This window comes from Euleptes europaea, chromosome 1, assembly GCF_029931775.1.
Source record: "Euleptes europaea isolate rEulEur1 chromosome 1, rEulEur1.hap1, whole genome shotgun sequence".
NCBI classification, from domain to species: Eukaryota; Metazoa; Chordata; class Lepidosauria; order Squamata; family Sphaerodactylidae; genus Euleptes; species Euleptes europaea.
In genome coordinates this window covers 82143077-82157137 of record NC_079312.1, presented here as the reverse complement: position 1 = coordinate 82157137, position 14061 = coordinate 82143077, and the positions used below count along the sequence as shown (strand labels likewise).

Here is a 14061-nt window from a genome sequence, read left to right as displayed (position 1 = left end):
CCTCCCTTTATTTAGGCTGTTTGTTATTCATGTTCCGTTATCTCATCATAACTTTAACAGTTTTGCATGGGGCTGGATCCAGTTTGGGGGAAAAGATTACCTGCATGCCCCCCCTTTTCCCCACTCTGGGGATCCCAGTAAGGGATTTGGGGGGAGGCCTGGATTGCTACATACCCACTCAGGGGCTGTCAACATGGCCTCCTGCCAAGTGGCAGGGGACCACGCAGTAGGCTTCCATCCAAGTGGGTCCCATGGACTGCCATCCCAGGCTACTCCCAGGCTGGAGATAGGAGATGCATTGGTTGGCAGCCGGGTCACCGATGATTAGGATCATACCCTTATGCCATGCCAAATGCCTGTTGCTGTTACCAATAAAAAGTTGTGGCCATTTCCATCCAACAGTGGTTTCTCTTTGTTTAATTGCATGACAAGGTATTCTGTGCTAAGGAATCAGGGTTGGAAGCGCATCCTCAGAGTGGGGAGGTTAGGGTGCTGCTTAGGTAGCAGGCTCCAGGCACTTCCCAATTAAGCGCTAGGTCAGCAAAGAGCTCTCTTGTGATCTGGCAACTCTGCATAAGAAAGAGAGAGCTCAGTGCAAGCTGCAAGTGAAGGGTGAGTGTGTGGGGGAGGGTTGACCATGTTGTGCTTCTGGATGCTAGGAAGAGCTTATATATCAGATGCTCAAGCACTAGCAAAGGTGTACACACTCTACTTCTTTCATAGAATCATACAGTTGGAAGGGACCACGAGGGCTGTCTCGTCCAACCCACTGCACAATGCAGGAAATTCACAACTACCTCACGCCCACAATCCACTACTTTCAAAGTAGTAGTAGTCAGACAGGGTACTTGCTACTGTAGGAAATAGTCACTTTCATTTAAAAGCAAAGATTCATTACACCTCAACACTAGTATTCTGTTGGGTTATGATATAACTCAGAAGTGTAGGTTAAGCAACAGACCCTCTTCTTTTGTCCACTCATTATGTATTATGCTTCTGTATAATCATAACACCGCCGATATCTGGCTAGATTGATGTTTCAACTGCCAGCTTCCAATGGAAATGTGAGATTCTACAAGCAAGCCTTCTGCTTATGCTAATACTTGCTGCAGTGAGAAACTTATCTCCCATGTTGAAAGACATGTTTATAGTAATAAGAATATTATAATACTTGCATCTATCTCAGAGAAAATCTGGAACCGCCTCCAAAGTCTTGCAGAACATATTCATGTGACTCACAATGGCTTGCATCCAACCGTCCATTCTCAGAAGGCACCCAGAATATCCCCGCATTGCTTTCTATTTGTGCAGTTCCTTCCAAGTCCCCCAAAAGATTGTTCCTTGGGACCTAGGTGGAGGACTTACTTTGTAAATTGGGAGGTTAGAGTGAGAAGGAACAAGAGAAGTGACAAGCATGCTTCTTCCGCTCGGTGGAGTTGTGATTGTGGAAGAGGAAGGAGGCGTCAGTTCATCTTGTTGTCCCTTCTCAATTCAGTCCCCCAACCTACATATCTATTCCTCCCCAAATGCCCCACAACTAGGATTGCCAGGTAAGTGGTTTTGGTGGGCAATTGCCCGCCATCAGGCTGCTCCAGAGCGGAGATTGCACACATGCGCAGCTACGTGCACAGCAATTACATCACTTCTGGGTTTACTCCTGGAAGCTTCGCATCACCACAGCCACTTTAGCACTCAACCCTCCACAACGCTAGCATTTGGGGGGGGGGTTGAGTGCTAAAGCAGCTGCGGTGATGCAGCGCTGTTGGGAGTAAACCCAGAAGTGACGTAATTGCGTTGCACGCAGCCACATGCACATGTGATTGCCCCAGCCTTGCACCCAAAAACCTCCTGCTGATGGAGAGGGGGGACCTGGCAACCCTACCCACAACCCTGGGGATGATCTTTCAAGGGTTTAGAAAAAGCTGCAAGAATAGAGAAGAATGCTGTGTGCAGATGATACGACAGAAGCCAAAGTATTGCAAATAGAGCTGTGTAATTCAAGCAGTGGTGGGAGGGGAAAAATTGTGACATCTGTGCTGCGGTGTTACTTCTGGGGGAAACCTGGAAGTGATGTAGGTAGTTCAAGCAATTGCTGAAGGTACTCTGGATCCCTAGAGCTACCCTCCATCACATTTGCCCCAGAAATGACATAGTGGCGAAGACAACTTTGCAGCTGCTCCCAACCTTGCAGCCGGTTGCCAGCCATGGTCTGGCAACCATAGTTGCACATAAACAGTTCCTGTCAGTCAGACGTGCCAATCCACATCACCACTATCTCACATGCTTGCTCAGTACTGCATGCCTCCTCGCTGTGTGGACCAATTTCATTGGCCAGTGTTTGAGATTACAAGCTATATGGAAGTTGAATCTATGGTTCATTTACACATAGTGTAAGTAATGGAGCATGCATGTGTGAAGCAGCTGCACACTTTAGTCCTGTGCAATGTGACTCCTCCCTATTTAGTCATAGAAGAATCATTGCAACCCAAGCTACACTTGCTGAACTTGTGTGGGTGCTAGGGTTCTGTGGGACAATTTTTTTTTTTGCATGTTCTTTCTCTTTATCTGCTCATCTAATCTTTCCATCAAGGCCTTCAGGCCTGATTTGTTGCCATGGTGCCTTCATACCTTTGTCTCTCTTGCACTTTAACATTCTTTTGAGTCTGACAGGCAAGGAGAGGCGGTGGTTCCTGTTCTGCTAGGGTAATTGTAATCTGAAACATTTTCTGCTTCTAGTAAAATTTTTGAAACGGCATCAGGTATCGAAAGACAGTTAAGGTTATTTACAGTTAAACCATATAAAAATCAGTTCTTCGTAGAACTACCACTTGTTGCTCCCTGGTCTTTTCTTAGGGTTGCCAACCTCCAGATAACTAGCTGGAGATCTCCCGCTATTACAACTGATCTGTTCCCCTGGAGAAAATGTCCACTTTGACAATTGGACTCAATGGCATTGAAGTTCCTCCCCAAACCCCCCCTCCTCAGGCTCCACCCCAAAAACCTCCCACCGGTGGTAAAGAGGGACCTGGCGACCCTATCTTTTCTACACAACCTCTTTTCCTCAGGTTCAATGCTATTGAAAACAGTTTTTTTTTCCTGATTCCCCCCAGCATTGTGTACCTCCTGGGGTTTCCCTGGCTTTTCTTTGATCTTTCTCAAACCTGCTTTGCTGCAGTTTGGGGAAAGATCACAGTAAAACCTGGATGGCTCCCTGACCCCATCACTGTGGCAGACATTTCCTCTCCCCACCACTTGTTGTTTTAAATTGTTGTTTTAAATTGGCAATTGACTATCATTATAGCGATATAACATTATGACAAGCTGTGTATCAGGTTCTCTGAGTTCCCACCTGTGGTTGTTTTAAAAAAATAAGTCACTGGCCCTTTCATTGCAAACATGCAAGGAAAAAGCCTACCTCCACTATGAAAGGGGCTGGGAATTTAATGAACCTGATGCACAAGCTGCTACAATGTTATATCAATATAGCAAAACCCGATAGCTGATTTAATTTTAAAAACGGGGAAAGCCCTGATAGGCTGAGGGAGAGGGGATGGCCCTTGCCAAGGGACTGGGGCAGGGAAATCATGGTGAAACCTGCATCAGCAGTTGTAGCAGCAACAGGGAAACCACACAAGCCTGTCCCCATGTGGAAGAACGTAAGAAAGGCCATGCTGGATCAGACCAAGGTCCAGCCAGTCCAGCAGTCTGTTCACACAGCGGCCAACCAGGTGCCTCCAGAAAGCCCACAAACAAGACGACTGCAGTAACATTATCCTGCCTGTGTTCCACAGCACCTAATATAATAGGCATGCTCCTCTGAGACTGGAGAGAATAGGTTTGCATCATGACTAGTAGCCATTTTTACTAGTAGCCATGAATACCCATCTCCTCCGTGAACATGTCCACTCCCCTCTTCAAGCCTTCCAAGTTGGCAGCCATCACCACATCTTGGGACAGGGAGTTCCACAACTTAACTATGCGTTGTGTGAAGAAACCGTCCCTATTTCAGCACCACAGAGAACAGAATCAACAAGGGTGTTTTAACCCTGCCTGTCAAAATATAATATTGCTTGTTAACCTATTAAAACTTTAGTAGATTAATCTATTGACTAAACCAATTGCGTGGGGGGGGGGGGGAATGAAGCAACCCTTATTTGCCAATCACTTTGTTGTTCGTGGATTCTGGGACATTGGTTGCTCTTGAATCACTGCTGTTTCCGCAACAACAGTCAAGTTATGGCTTTTCTGTGTTGTATAATGGAGGGATTCTGTTCCTTACTTAATCCTTTGAATCCGGCAGTGAAGCAGGTTGTTACTCTCAAGAGAATGCAGCAATGGAGGTGAGACAAAAGAGAGATTCCCTCCCATTTGTATTGGGCCAAGTGAGCGCTCTTGATAATACAGTTGTGGTAGCTTGTGGCCGACTGTTGATCAGCAGGGCAGTGGATGCTTCGCTGATGTAGCAGCAAAACGTTAGATGTTCAGACTGGATTCCACATTATGGCATCTGAGCTTTCTATTACTGAGACCACATATGATGAAGTGCAAAAATATTCTCTGTAGCTGACTTGCTGTTCAATTCTTAACTCTTTCAAGTCCATTGAAGTCAATGGGCTTAGAAGGGTGTGGCTTTATGGACTTCCCTGTCAGTCAGGTAATGCTTTGTTTTCATCCCTGGAAGTTATTTAAAAACTGTTGTGTCTGTACTCTCCATCCAAGTTGTGAATACTTTTGTTTTAGCTAACAACTATTATTACCCACAAATAAGGTTTCACTTATGCATCCCATTTTTAGTTTCTTTTCAACAAGTTACTCAGCTTAACCACTACACCACGCCGAGAGCCAGTGTGCTGTAGTGGTTAAGAGCGGTGGACTCTGATCTGGAGAACCGGATTTGATTCCCCACTCCTCCACATGAGCGGCGGAGGCTAATCTGGTGAACCAAGTTGGTTTCCCCACTCCTACACATGAAGCTAGCTGGGTGACCTCGAGCTAGTCACACACTCTCAGCCCCACTTACCTCACAGGGTGTCTTTTGTGGGGAGGGGAAGGGAAGGTGATTGTAAGCTGGTTTGATTCTTCCTTAAATGGGAGAGAAAGTTGGCATATAAAAACCAACTCTTCTTCTTTGATCCTCTAGTTGTCTCTAAGCATGTCTGTCTTCTGTTACTTTCTCAGGAGATGGAGGTCATGGATACCTAAAAGACTGGCTGTGGTGGGCTGGTTTGCTCACCAGTAAGTATGATTATTCTCACTATCCTGGACCTGTACCTTCTAAAATGCTAAACCTTGATGAGAAACACTCAATCCCTCTCACTTTCCTTGTGAGCTAGAAGATGCTTCGTCTGTTACAGCTGTACATGTGGAAACTACTGATAGTCCCTTCTAAATGGTAGCATTCTTTGCAGTGTCTGTGATATGTGACAACTACTTTTTGTGTGGTATGGAAAGAGTCTGCATAGACAGAGTCCTCGTGGTAAACAAGACCATTGCAATGCTGCACAGAACAAATTTTCTGTAGCTTCTCTGTGAGGACTGTACTGAATGAGGCCCTCCTTTAAGGAGCATTTCCTGGAGGTATCATGTGTGTGTGAAGTGCCGTCAAGTCACAGCCGACTTATGGCAACCCCTTTTTGGAGTTTTTCATGGCAAGAGACTAACAGAAGTGGTTTGCCAGTGCCTTCCTCTGCATAGCAACCCTGGTATTCCTTGGTGGTCCCGCATCCAAATACTAACCAGGGCTGACCCTGCTTAGCTTCTGAGATCTTACGAGATCAGGCTAGCCCGGGCCATCCAGGTCAGGGTGGAGGTATCATACTCCTCAGCAAATATACTTTCTGATCAAGACAGTGATAAGCCATGACATCACTGGCTGACTTGTTTATGTCATAGTCCGAGATCCTGTTCAGGGATATTTGTGGGTTGCCTTTCTGTTTTGGGCTCGTTCGTTCTTACCTGCCATGCAACTGTAAGAAACTTGTAAAAAAAAGAAAAAGAAATCATGGACAACCCCTCTCGTCCTTGTTATGATCACTGGGTTTCAGTTCTCTTTTGAAATGGATTGCCATGGAATGCAAACAAAAGTAGCACATGCATTTGAACAGTAGGGTCCTATTAATTGTGATTCCTTTGTCTGTTTTTCTCAGTGGGTGGAGGAGAAGCTGCCAACTTTGCTGCGTATGCCTTTGCACCTGCAACCATTGTTACTCCTCTTGGAGCACTGAGTGTGCTCATAAGGTGATTTCCTCTCATTCTATCCTCTTCTCCGATATTTACTCTGGGTCCCAAAAGCTCCAGGTGGTACTAATGTGATTTTTCCATACACAGATAGAAAAAAATTGCTTGATAACATTATCCTGCTCTACAGAAAGTCAGATATTTGCAATGAGCTGTGCATTTTTCTCACAGCAGAAATGGACCCTTGATAGTTTATATTGTGTGAATTGCAATCCAACATTTATTCTACATTCCTTCAGTTGCAACTAGTGGTAGCTGTCTTCTCATTGGGTGATCCCTTCATCAAATTGCACTAGTTCATTTTTTACTAGAATTTTTGTTGGATGTTGAAGCCCCCAGTTCTCCGAGAAGTAGGGTTGCCACGTCCCTCTTCGCCACTGGCAGGAGGTTTTTGGGGCGGAGCCTGAGGAGGGTGGGGTTTGGGGAGGGGAGGGTCTTCAATGCCATAGAGTCCAATTGCCAAAGTGGCCATTTTCTCCAGGTAAACTGATCTCTATTGGCTGGCAATCAGTTGTAATAGCAGGAGATCTCCAGCTAGTACCTGGAGGTTGGCAACCCTAGTAAGAAGACACAATTCTAGCCGTGGTTGATACCAAGTGGCAGTATTCAACTAGTGTGAATACCAATGAAATCTTTCTCTCTATCTCTGGAAGGGGTTTGCATTGTGCTATAGATCTGCTATTAGTGCACCCTGGCCATCCTCTCTAAGCAATTGTTTTGATTTCTTTTTTCACAGTTCCATTTTGTCTTCCTATCTACTCGGAGAGAGGCTCAATCTGTTGGGGAAACTAGGTTGCATGCTGAGTATTGTGGGCAGTACAGTGCTTGTGATTCATGCTCCCGAGGAAGAAGAAGTCACCAATCTGAGTGAAATGTTCTCTAAACTGAAAGAGCCAGGTAAGTACCAGGCACAGTAGACACAGTTGACAATATAATACATTTGAGGCAGTTGAAATGTGATGGCTATAGTGTTGAAGTTGTCAGAAACTGCTGCTGTGTGGATGGATCTTAAAAGTGTGGCTATCATATCCATAAACACTGATAAGCTCAGCAGATGGACTGTCTCCACACTTTCTTTCTTTTTTAAATGTTTTATTAAAGGTTTTTTGGGGTACAAAAAATAAAAAGGAAAAGGGGAAAGCATTCAGTTTTCTGCGTCCAAACTTTTCCAATACACTATTGACATGTCCCATACATTAGTTTTGTTTACAATACACTTTTATTTCTCTTTTTCATTAAAAAATATTATGTATCTCTTCTTCTTTTTTTAAAAAAACCTGTCATATGTCTCCACACTTTCTGAGGGACACAAATTCCTTTAAAAAAGCTATTGTGCCCTTCATCAAATTAATTTTTGAAATCACAGGAGTTTAAATAGCAGTTTGGGAATTCTGAACGGGGAAGCCCTCTTGGCAATCTTAAGTTCACATGGTTCCATTCCTTGGGTAGAATGACTCTATGTTCTGTTCCTGCTGATTGATTTAAGTCTTCACAGTACCGTGCATTGCCACCTTGGCTCAATCAGCATATTCTGTTTCTTTAGAAGTCGTGAATTTCATTTTGTGTTTTATTTCACGAACTGTAACTTTTTCCTCCCTTTGCAGGTTTCCTTGTTTATGCTGGCATTCTTTTGGTGGCCTGCCTGGTTCTGATTTTCTTTGTGGCACCCCGTTATGGCCAAACCAATATCCTAATCTACCTCACCATCTGTTCTGTGATTGGGGCATTCTCAGTATCTTCAGTCAAAGGGCTGGGTATTGCCATCAAGGGTTTTTTTGCTCACCGGCCTGTTTTGCAAAACCCACTGACCTGGATCCTTGTCCTTACTTTAGTGGCTTCTATCACTACCCAAATCAACTACCTCAATAAAGCTCTGGACATTTTCAACACCTCCTTGGTTTTCCCCATCTACTATGTGCTATTTACCACCATAGTCATCACTACTTCAGTTATTCTCTTTAAAGAATGGGTCGCCATGTCTGTGGCGGACATTATTGGGACAGTATGTGGATTCCTCACCATTATTTTAGGAGTGTTTTTACTTCATGTCTTCAAAGATGTGCATCTCAGTTTGAGGACCCTACCAGAAGTACTTCAGAATACTGACCAGGCCCAGGTAATCAAAGATGATAAGAATATTCTGATGGAGCTTGATAATTCTGGCACTCCAGTTGACAGCAAATCCAAAGTATTTATGATATATAGCTGAGACCCAAAATAATTAATCCTCTTAACTTCAGAGACTTGGACCAGACTTCAAGACTTTGCATTAAATTAAGCTTGACCATATATATCTTCTGAAAAAGGCAGCCCCTTTGAACACGATGAATAAGTGCCTTCACCACCTTTCTGCTTAGTGATCTGTTTGTTCTTTTAGCTTTGGCATTCCACTGCACATTCTTCTCTCTGTATAAAATTGTCACGGATGATATTATTATGCATGTTCAAAGCCAGCAGACAGATATTCACTGATACTTTGAAGAAACTTGGTTTCTGGACCATAAACTGAAGCTCCTACTACAGTCCTATCAGACAAGACATGTAAAAAGGATGCAGCCCATAAATTGCCACCTCAAGTGCATAAGAGCAGAAGTAGTTGGAAGAAATTCTTTCCTCTGTGATCATCCCAAGTGTCCCTAACAGCATGAAGAAAAAAATGTTCCGCAGGCTGTACCTGGGCTCTATTAGACCAAGGAAATTATTACATTTTGAACTCCATGATGCCTCAACAACAGCTGTTACGCCCTACACTGAAAGTGTTATGGAAAATATATGGAACTTCTTTTACTGAACAACTGTGTCAGAGGCTATGCTAGAATTGACACAGTAGCTTTGTTTTATTGCCTAGACGTTCGTGTGAGGAAGAATTCAGTCATGTGATCCTCTATTCTCTAGTGAAACAATCCCAGTCGGACTAGGCCATGCATATGTTTTCTTCCTGTGTAGATTTTACAAGCTAATATATTGTATACACATATACATCCACATCAAGTCCTTTTGGGTTTCCACCACTCTAAATAGTATTTGCTTAAATTTCTGGAGTTAGCACATTAATAATGCCATTCAACACTGCTTTGATTAATATTGGAGCCTTAATTTTTTGGACAGCCCGAAGTTAAGTTCTGATTTCTTGACCCACAGTGCCTATGTAATAACAACTTGTGGAAAATATATGCAAAATATTGTGGAAAATATATGCAAAAGATATGTTCTATCGCCATAAGTAAGTTGCTGAGGAGACAATATTCTTTGCAGTTCTGTTAGGATTGCCAAGTAGATTTTATGCCTGACAAACTGGCACAGTGGTTTTGCAAGTCAGCCAAGGAGAAACACAGAAATATGTTTGCAAAGTGGCAGCGCACTGCAATGTACAGACAAGCAGGGGGGAGAGGCATGGCAGTATTCTGCAGTGTAGAAATTGCAATGCTCTCACATTTGTGCTTTTCTGATCAACAGCAGACATGTGGTAAAATTCTTCTTGCTGCATATTCAGGTGCTAAATCCAACTGTTCTTAGTGTCCCATGGTTGAATGCCTGGGTGTGCATGTAAAGTGCCATCAAGTCTCAGCCAATTTATGGCGACCTCAGCAAGGGGCTTTCAAGGCAAGTGAGAAGCTGAAGTGGTTTGCCATCACCTTTCTCTGCAGAGTTCCTTGGAGGTCTCCCAAGTACCACGCCTTCTTAGCTTCTGAGATCTGACGAGATCGGGCTATACCATGCTGCCTTCCCTCCCAATTAAATGCTTACTGCTATAAAATACTGGTTGGGGCTCATAATTCTGGTGCCACAGTGACATCCTCCCCATAATGTCAGGATAATATGAATACATTATGTTTTCCCCTTAACCTTGGGAGCAGCAGTCATCATTTGAGGAACATCAGTGAGAACATGGGCTCCTCCCAGGTGATTCTGGGTTTGCTGTGTTACTTGGTGGCTGGAATTGAGGAATGGTACTGCAGCATTTTTCATACTGTCAAAGTAAGGCAAGACCTGTCCTCTGTATATCACTCAAAGGGCCTCATATAAGTACCAAGAAAGCAGTGGCACCCCCTGTCTGGGGATTATGCTCTGATTCATTTAAATGAAGTAGTGAACACTTAAATATGCCTGTTCTCAATAAGGTTTGTGTCTTGGAATCATGTGTATTTATTTTCAGACACCTTCTTTAAGAAGAGGGGCAGGGGCAGGGGGAGGAATGATACTTCCTGAAGTTAATAAACTGGGTTTTCTGTAGATGCTTGTGATCGCTCAAATCCCAGATATGATCATAACCATGTAAACTGGGATTAAGACTGTTCAAGCTTGTGGTGTTTAGGGTGTGATGACAAACAAATGAGATAATGCCTCCCAGGACTTCTTATCATCTTACCTTGGTCAATGAAATGTTTCCTTAGCCTAGATGACCAAGAAATTATTTTAAAAATTATGTATTTTAGTTGATGGTGGGAAACCACATCAGATCTAAAGCCATTTTACAAGCCACACTTTTCAAAAATCGTGAGATCACTGAGCCATGCAAGGTATTTGCTTGTTTGATTTCCAAGTTTTAGAAAACAAAAAGTTTAGAAACTTTTTTTAAAGTTTCTGCTTCCTAAACCAAAGGTCACCAAAGCTGGTAGAACATTCGCAAACTAGCTGCCATCCTGAATTTGTGGAGCGACAGCAAACTGAATAGTTTTGAGTAAAGGGCCCTCAGTTCACAGAGGAGATTGAGCTCACCACCCCCCAGTCCCTGAGGTACTACTGCAGTGGCAAACTAGAACACAGAGGCACTTGAAAATAACTGTGCCTCTGTTCAGTTCAGCTTGTCACAAACCTGCATTGGAAAATGATTCACAGTGGGTAGCCGTGTTAGTCTGTCTGCAGTAGTAGAAAAGGGCAAGAGTCCAGTAGCACCTTAAAGACTCACAACAATATTTCCTGGTAGGGTATGAGCTTTCGTGAGCCACATCTGAAGAAGTGAGCTGTGGCTCACGAAAGCTCATAACCTACCAGAAAATATTTTTGTTAGTCTTTAAGGTGCTATTGGACTCTTGCCCTTTTCTACTACTGCATTGGAAAAGGAATGCAGGAAAAGGCGAGGGCAGAGTGTTTTGTGAAGCTGAAACTGCTGGATATAACTGGGCTCTCCAGCCTTCCACCCGATGCTGCGTTTGCAGCTGCTGTCCAAGCAGAAACCCTGCCAAGGGCTGCCCATCTTCTCATGCTGCCAGTTTCTCAGATGATGATATTTCCTCTTCTTGTCCTTTTAGATGAATGTTTTTTCTTTAAATCCAGAAAGCAACCTGCGACACATGTAGAGGGTCCTGGCTTTTACTGTGTTTATGCAATGTTTTCATTGGTGTAAAATTACTCCCTCTCCCTGTCCCGATTTCTCTACATGTGACTTACTAACCCGCTACTCTGCACTTACCTTTGCACCATCATTTCCGGTGGAAACAGAAACTGTACTTTCTGTGAGCTGTTGAATTTATAATTTATGGTGTGTATATTTTTGAAATTAGTCATGAGAACTCTGATGCAATTTTAAATACTACTAAATTGAGATCCTTGGAGGCCGTGTTATAATAGATGATACTTCTTAGGGATATTTACATCTGATGACCCAAAGAGGCAAGCCATTTTCTGTGAGTTACTGGCAGGTGGGACTAACTCATCCCTTTACATCACTGATATGACCATATTTGAAGCACCGCAGTTGCCTACAGAATTATTCTGGTTGTGTTTCCCACTAGCCAGCATGGTGTAGTAGTTAAGAGCGGTGGACTCTGATCTGGTGAACCAGGTTTTATTCCACACTCCTCCACATGAAGCCTGCTGGGTGACCTTGGGCTAGTCACAGCTCGTTCAGAACGTTCTCAGCCTCACCTACCTAACAAAATGTTTGTTGTGAGGAGAGGAAGGGAAAGTGATTGTAGGCCTCTTTGAGACTCCTTAAAGGTTGAGAAAAGCAGGGTATAAAAACCAACTCTTCTTCTAGCCAATGTACAGTGTTTGCTTTGGTACATAGGAGCCAGTGAAGCAACTAAAATTAGTGTCAAGGAAAGATTTTTCTGGGGAGTAGGCAGGGCTGTCCATCTTTGCCCTGTGTGAAAGTTATGGAATTGTATTTCATTCTCTACTCTGCTTCTGTTTATCAGTGCAAAGATATGTTTTTGACAAAAAGTTAAGCCTGGAGCTCTATGAAAATTTAAAATATATGCGAGTTCTGTTGGAAATACAATGTCTAGTGCACAAAGATTGATTAAAGAAAGGAAGATCAGCAGGGCACAGCAAGTGGGAGAGTTGGATAGATAGAAAGGTTGTGACCCTTCACCCTTCTCTTCCTGTGTTCTTGTTTGTTCCCGTAATGCACCCCTCCTCTTCCTTCTAGTTACAGTGAATGAGAGGAGCAACCGCATGTTACCCTGTTAGTTATGGACCCTAGATAGAAATAAGCCTGTCTCTCAGTTGTTTACCAAGTTTGTGATTTCTGAATAAACTCACTTTGTTTAGTCCTTAATCAGACTCAGGATCATTCTTAAGAAAAACTCCATTCCCTTCAGGTTCTGCACCATTGTAGTAGCAATTGGGGCCTTTAAAATGCATGCCATCTTCATTGGGTTGGATAAGGGAGAGAGAGGCAGGTCTTACATGTGGATCAGCTATGGATTATTAGAGAACAAGTACATTCCCAGCTCATTTGAGAGGATCTTCCAAAACACTGCAGTCAAAAGTGATCATTGTGCAAAACCAGCCTGTGGCTGCCATTGCTTACCTGGTATTTTAAAACTCGTGGGATCTCTGTTGCTGATTAATGTGTTTGGCAATTAAATTAGATAATTGTAGCTTTGTGAATAGTTTTGATGTACAATTTGGATTTGTCCCCAAGTTTGATTATACAACGTTTCAACACTGGAGAGGGAGAATAAAACCTTTTTATATAAACTCTTCAAGGTGTGGATCTGCTTTGATTACTTTTTGTTTGCTTCTTTGTATTGCTCTGCATGGCCATCGGCAGCAAGGAACAGCTAGGACTACAGTACCCTCTGCTGGCAATGGGAAATAATTTGAGATTATTTTGCTTCCTTTGTATGGAGAAAGCATCTGCAACAGAACTACAGTGGAAGAAATTTGCCCAAGGACTACCTCTTCTCTCACCCCACCTAGTACAATAGAAACATGTATTGTTGGTTGGGATAGGTTGAGGGCTAAGTCTTCCCCAATGTGGCCTCAGCTTTCGGTTGAGAAAAGCTTTCACTTGGGTATTCCCACTGTTTTTAAACAAATCAACCCTTAATTCCCAAACTGTGTGCCAAAGCATACAAGAGAACTACTAGTGTATTGTGAGAAGATAGTATAACTTCTGTGAGCTCAAACTAACCAGCCCTTCCACTTCTCTGTATCAGTTACTGTTCTAGCCCTACTAGGAACAAGTAATCTTGTCATGTCTCCATTAGGTCATGACTGGATCATTCCACCACTCCCATGCAGAAGTGCAACAGCATTATCTGCCTTTACAAGAGGCTGCACGTTACATCTCTGCATGAATTGCTGCTCCTTTCAATAAGCAAGTTATACCCCAAAACACAAGAGTTGGCTCTTCTGAAAGTTACCTTTGCACTCTCTTAAAGTAAACCCTTTTGGGAATGAAGCGTGCCTTCGGTTTTAGTTCAGAAAAACGAATGTCCCTCATCTATCAGAACTGTGACTAACGCGTACATGATTCTCAGATCCCCATCTCTGTAAATTTATTCAGAAACAAAACCATCCACAGCCCATTTAATGATTGACAACATTTATTAAATATAACTAGGCAAAAGGCACAATAAACTGCATTATTCA

The 14061-nt window shown here is 43.1% G+C and overlaps 1 protein-coding gene across 1 annotated transcript in view; it reads left to right on the top strand.

The window, feature by feature from the left end:
- NIPAL4 (NIPA like domain containing 4) overlaps positions 1-8537 on the top strand; it is a 29934-nt gene extending 21397 nt beyond the window's left edge. The window contains exons 3-6 of the mRNA XM_056860213.1: positions 5179-5235; positions 6147-6237; positions 6974-7134; positions 7842-8537. Of these exons, the coding sequence (XP_056716191.1) occupies positions 5179-5235; positions 6147-6237; positions 6974-7134; positions 7842-8446 (914 nt within the window). The 3' untranslated portion in view covers positions 8447-8537. The remainder of the gene's footprint in view (positions 1-5178; positions 5236-6146; positions 6238-6973; positions 7135-7841) is intronic.
- Positions 8538-14061: the final 5524 nt, after the last annotated feature.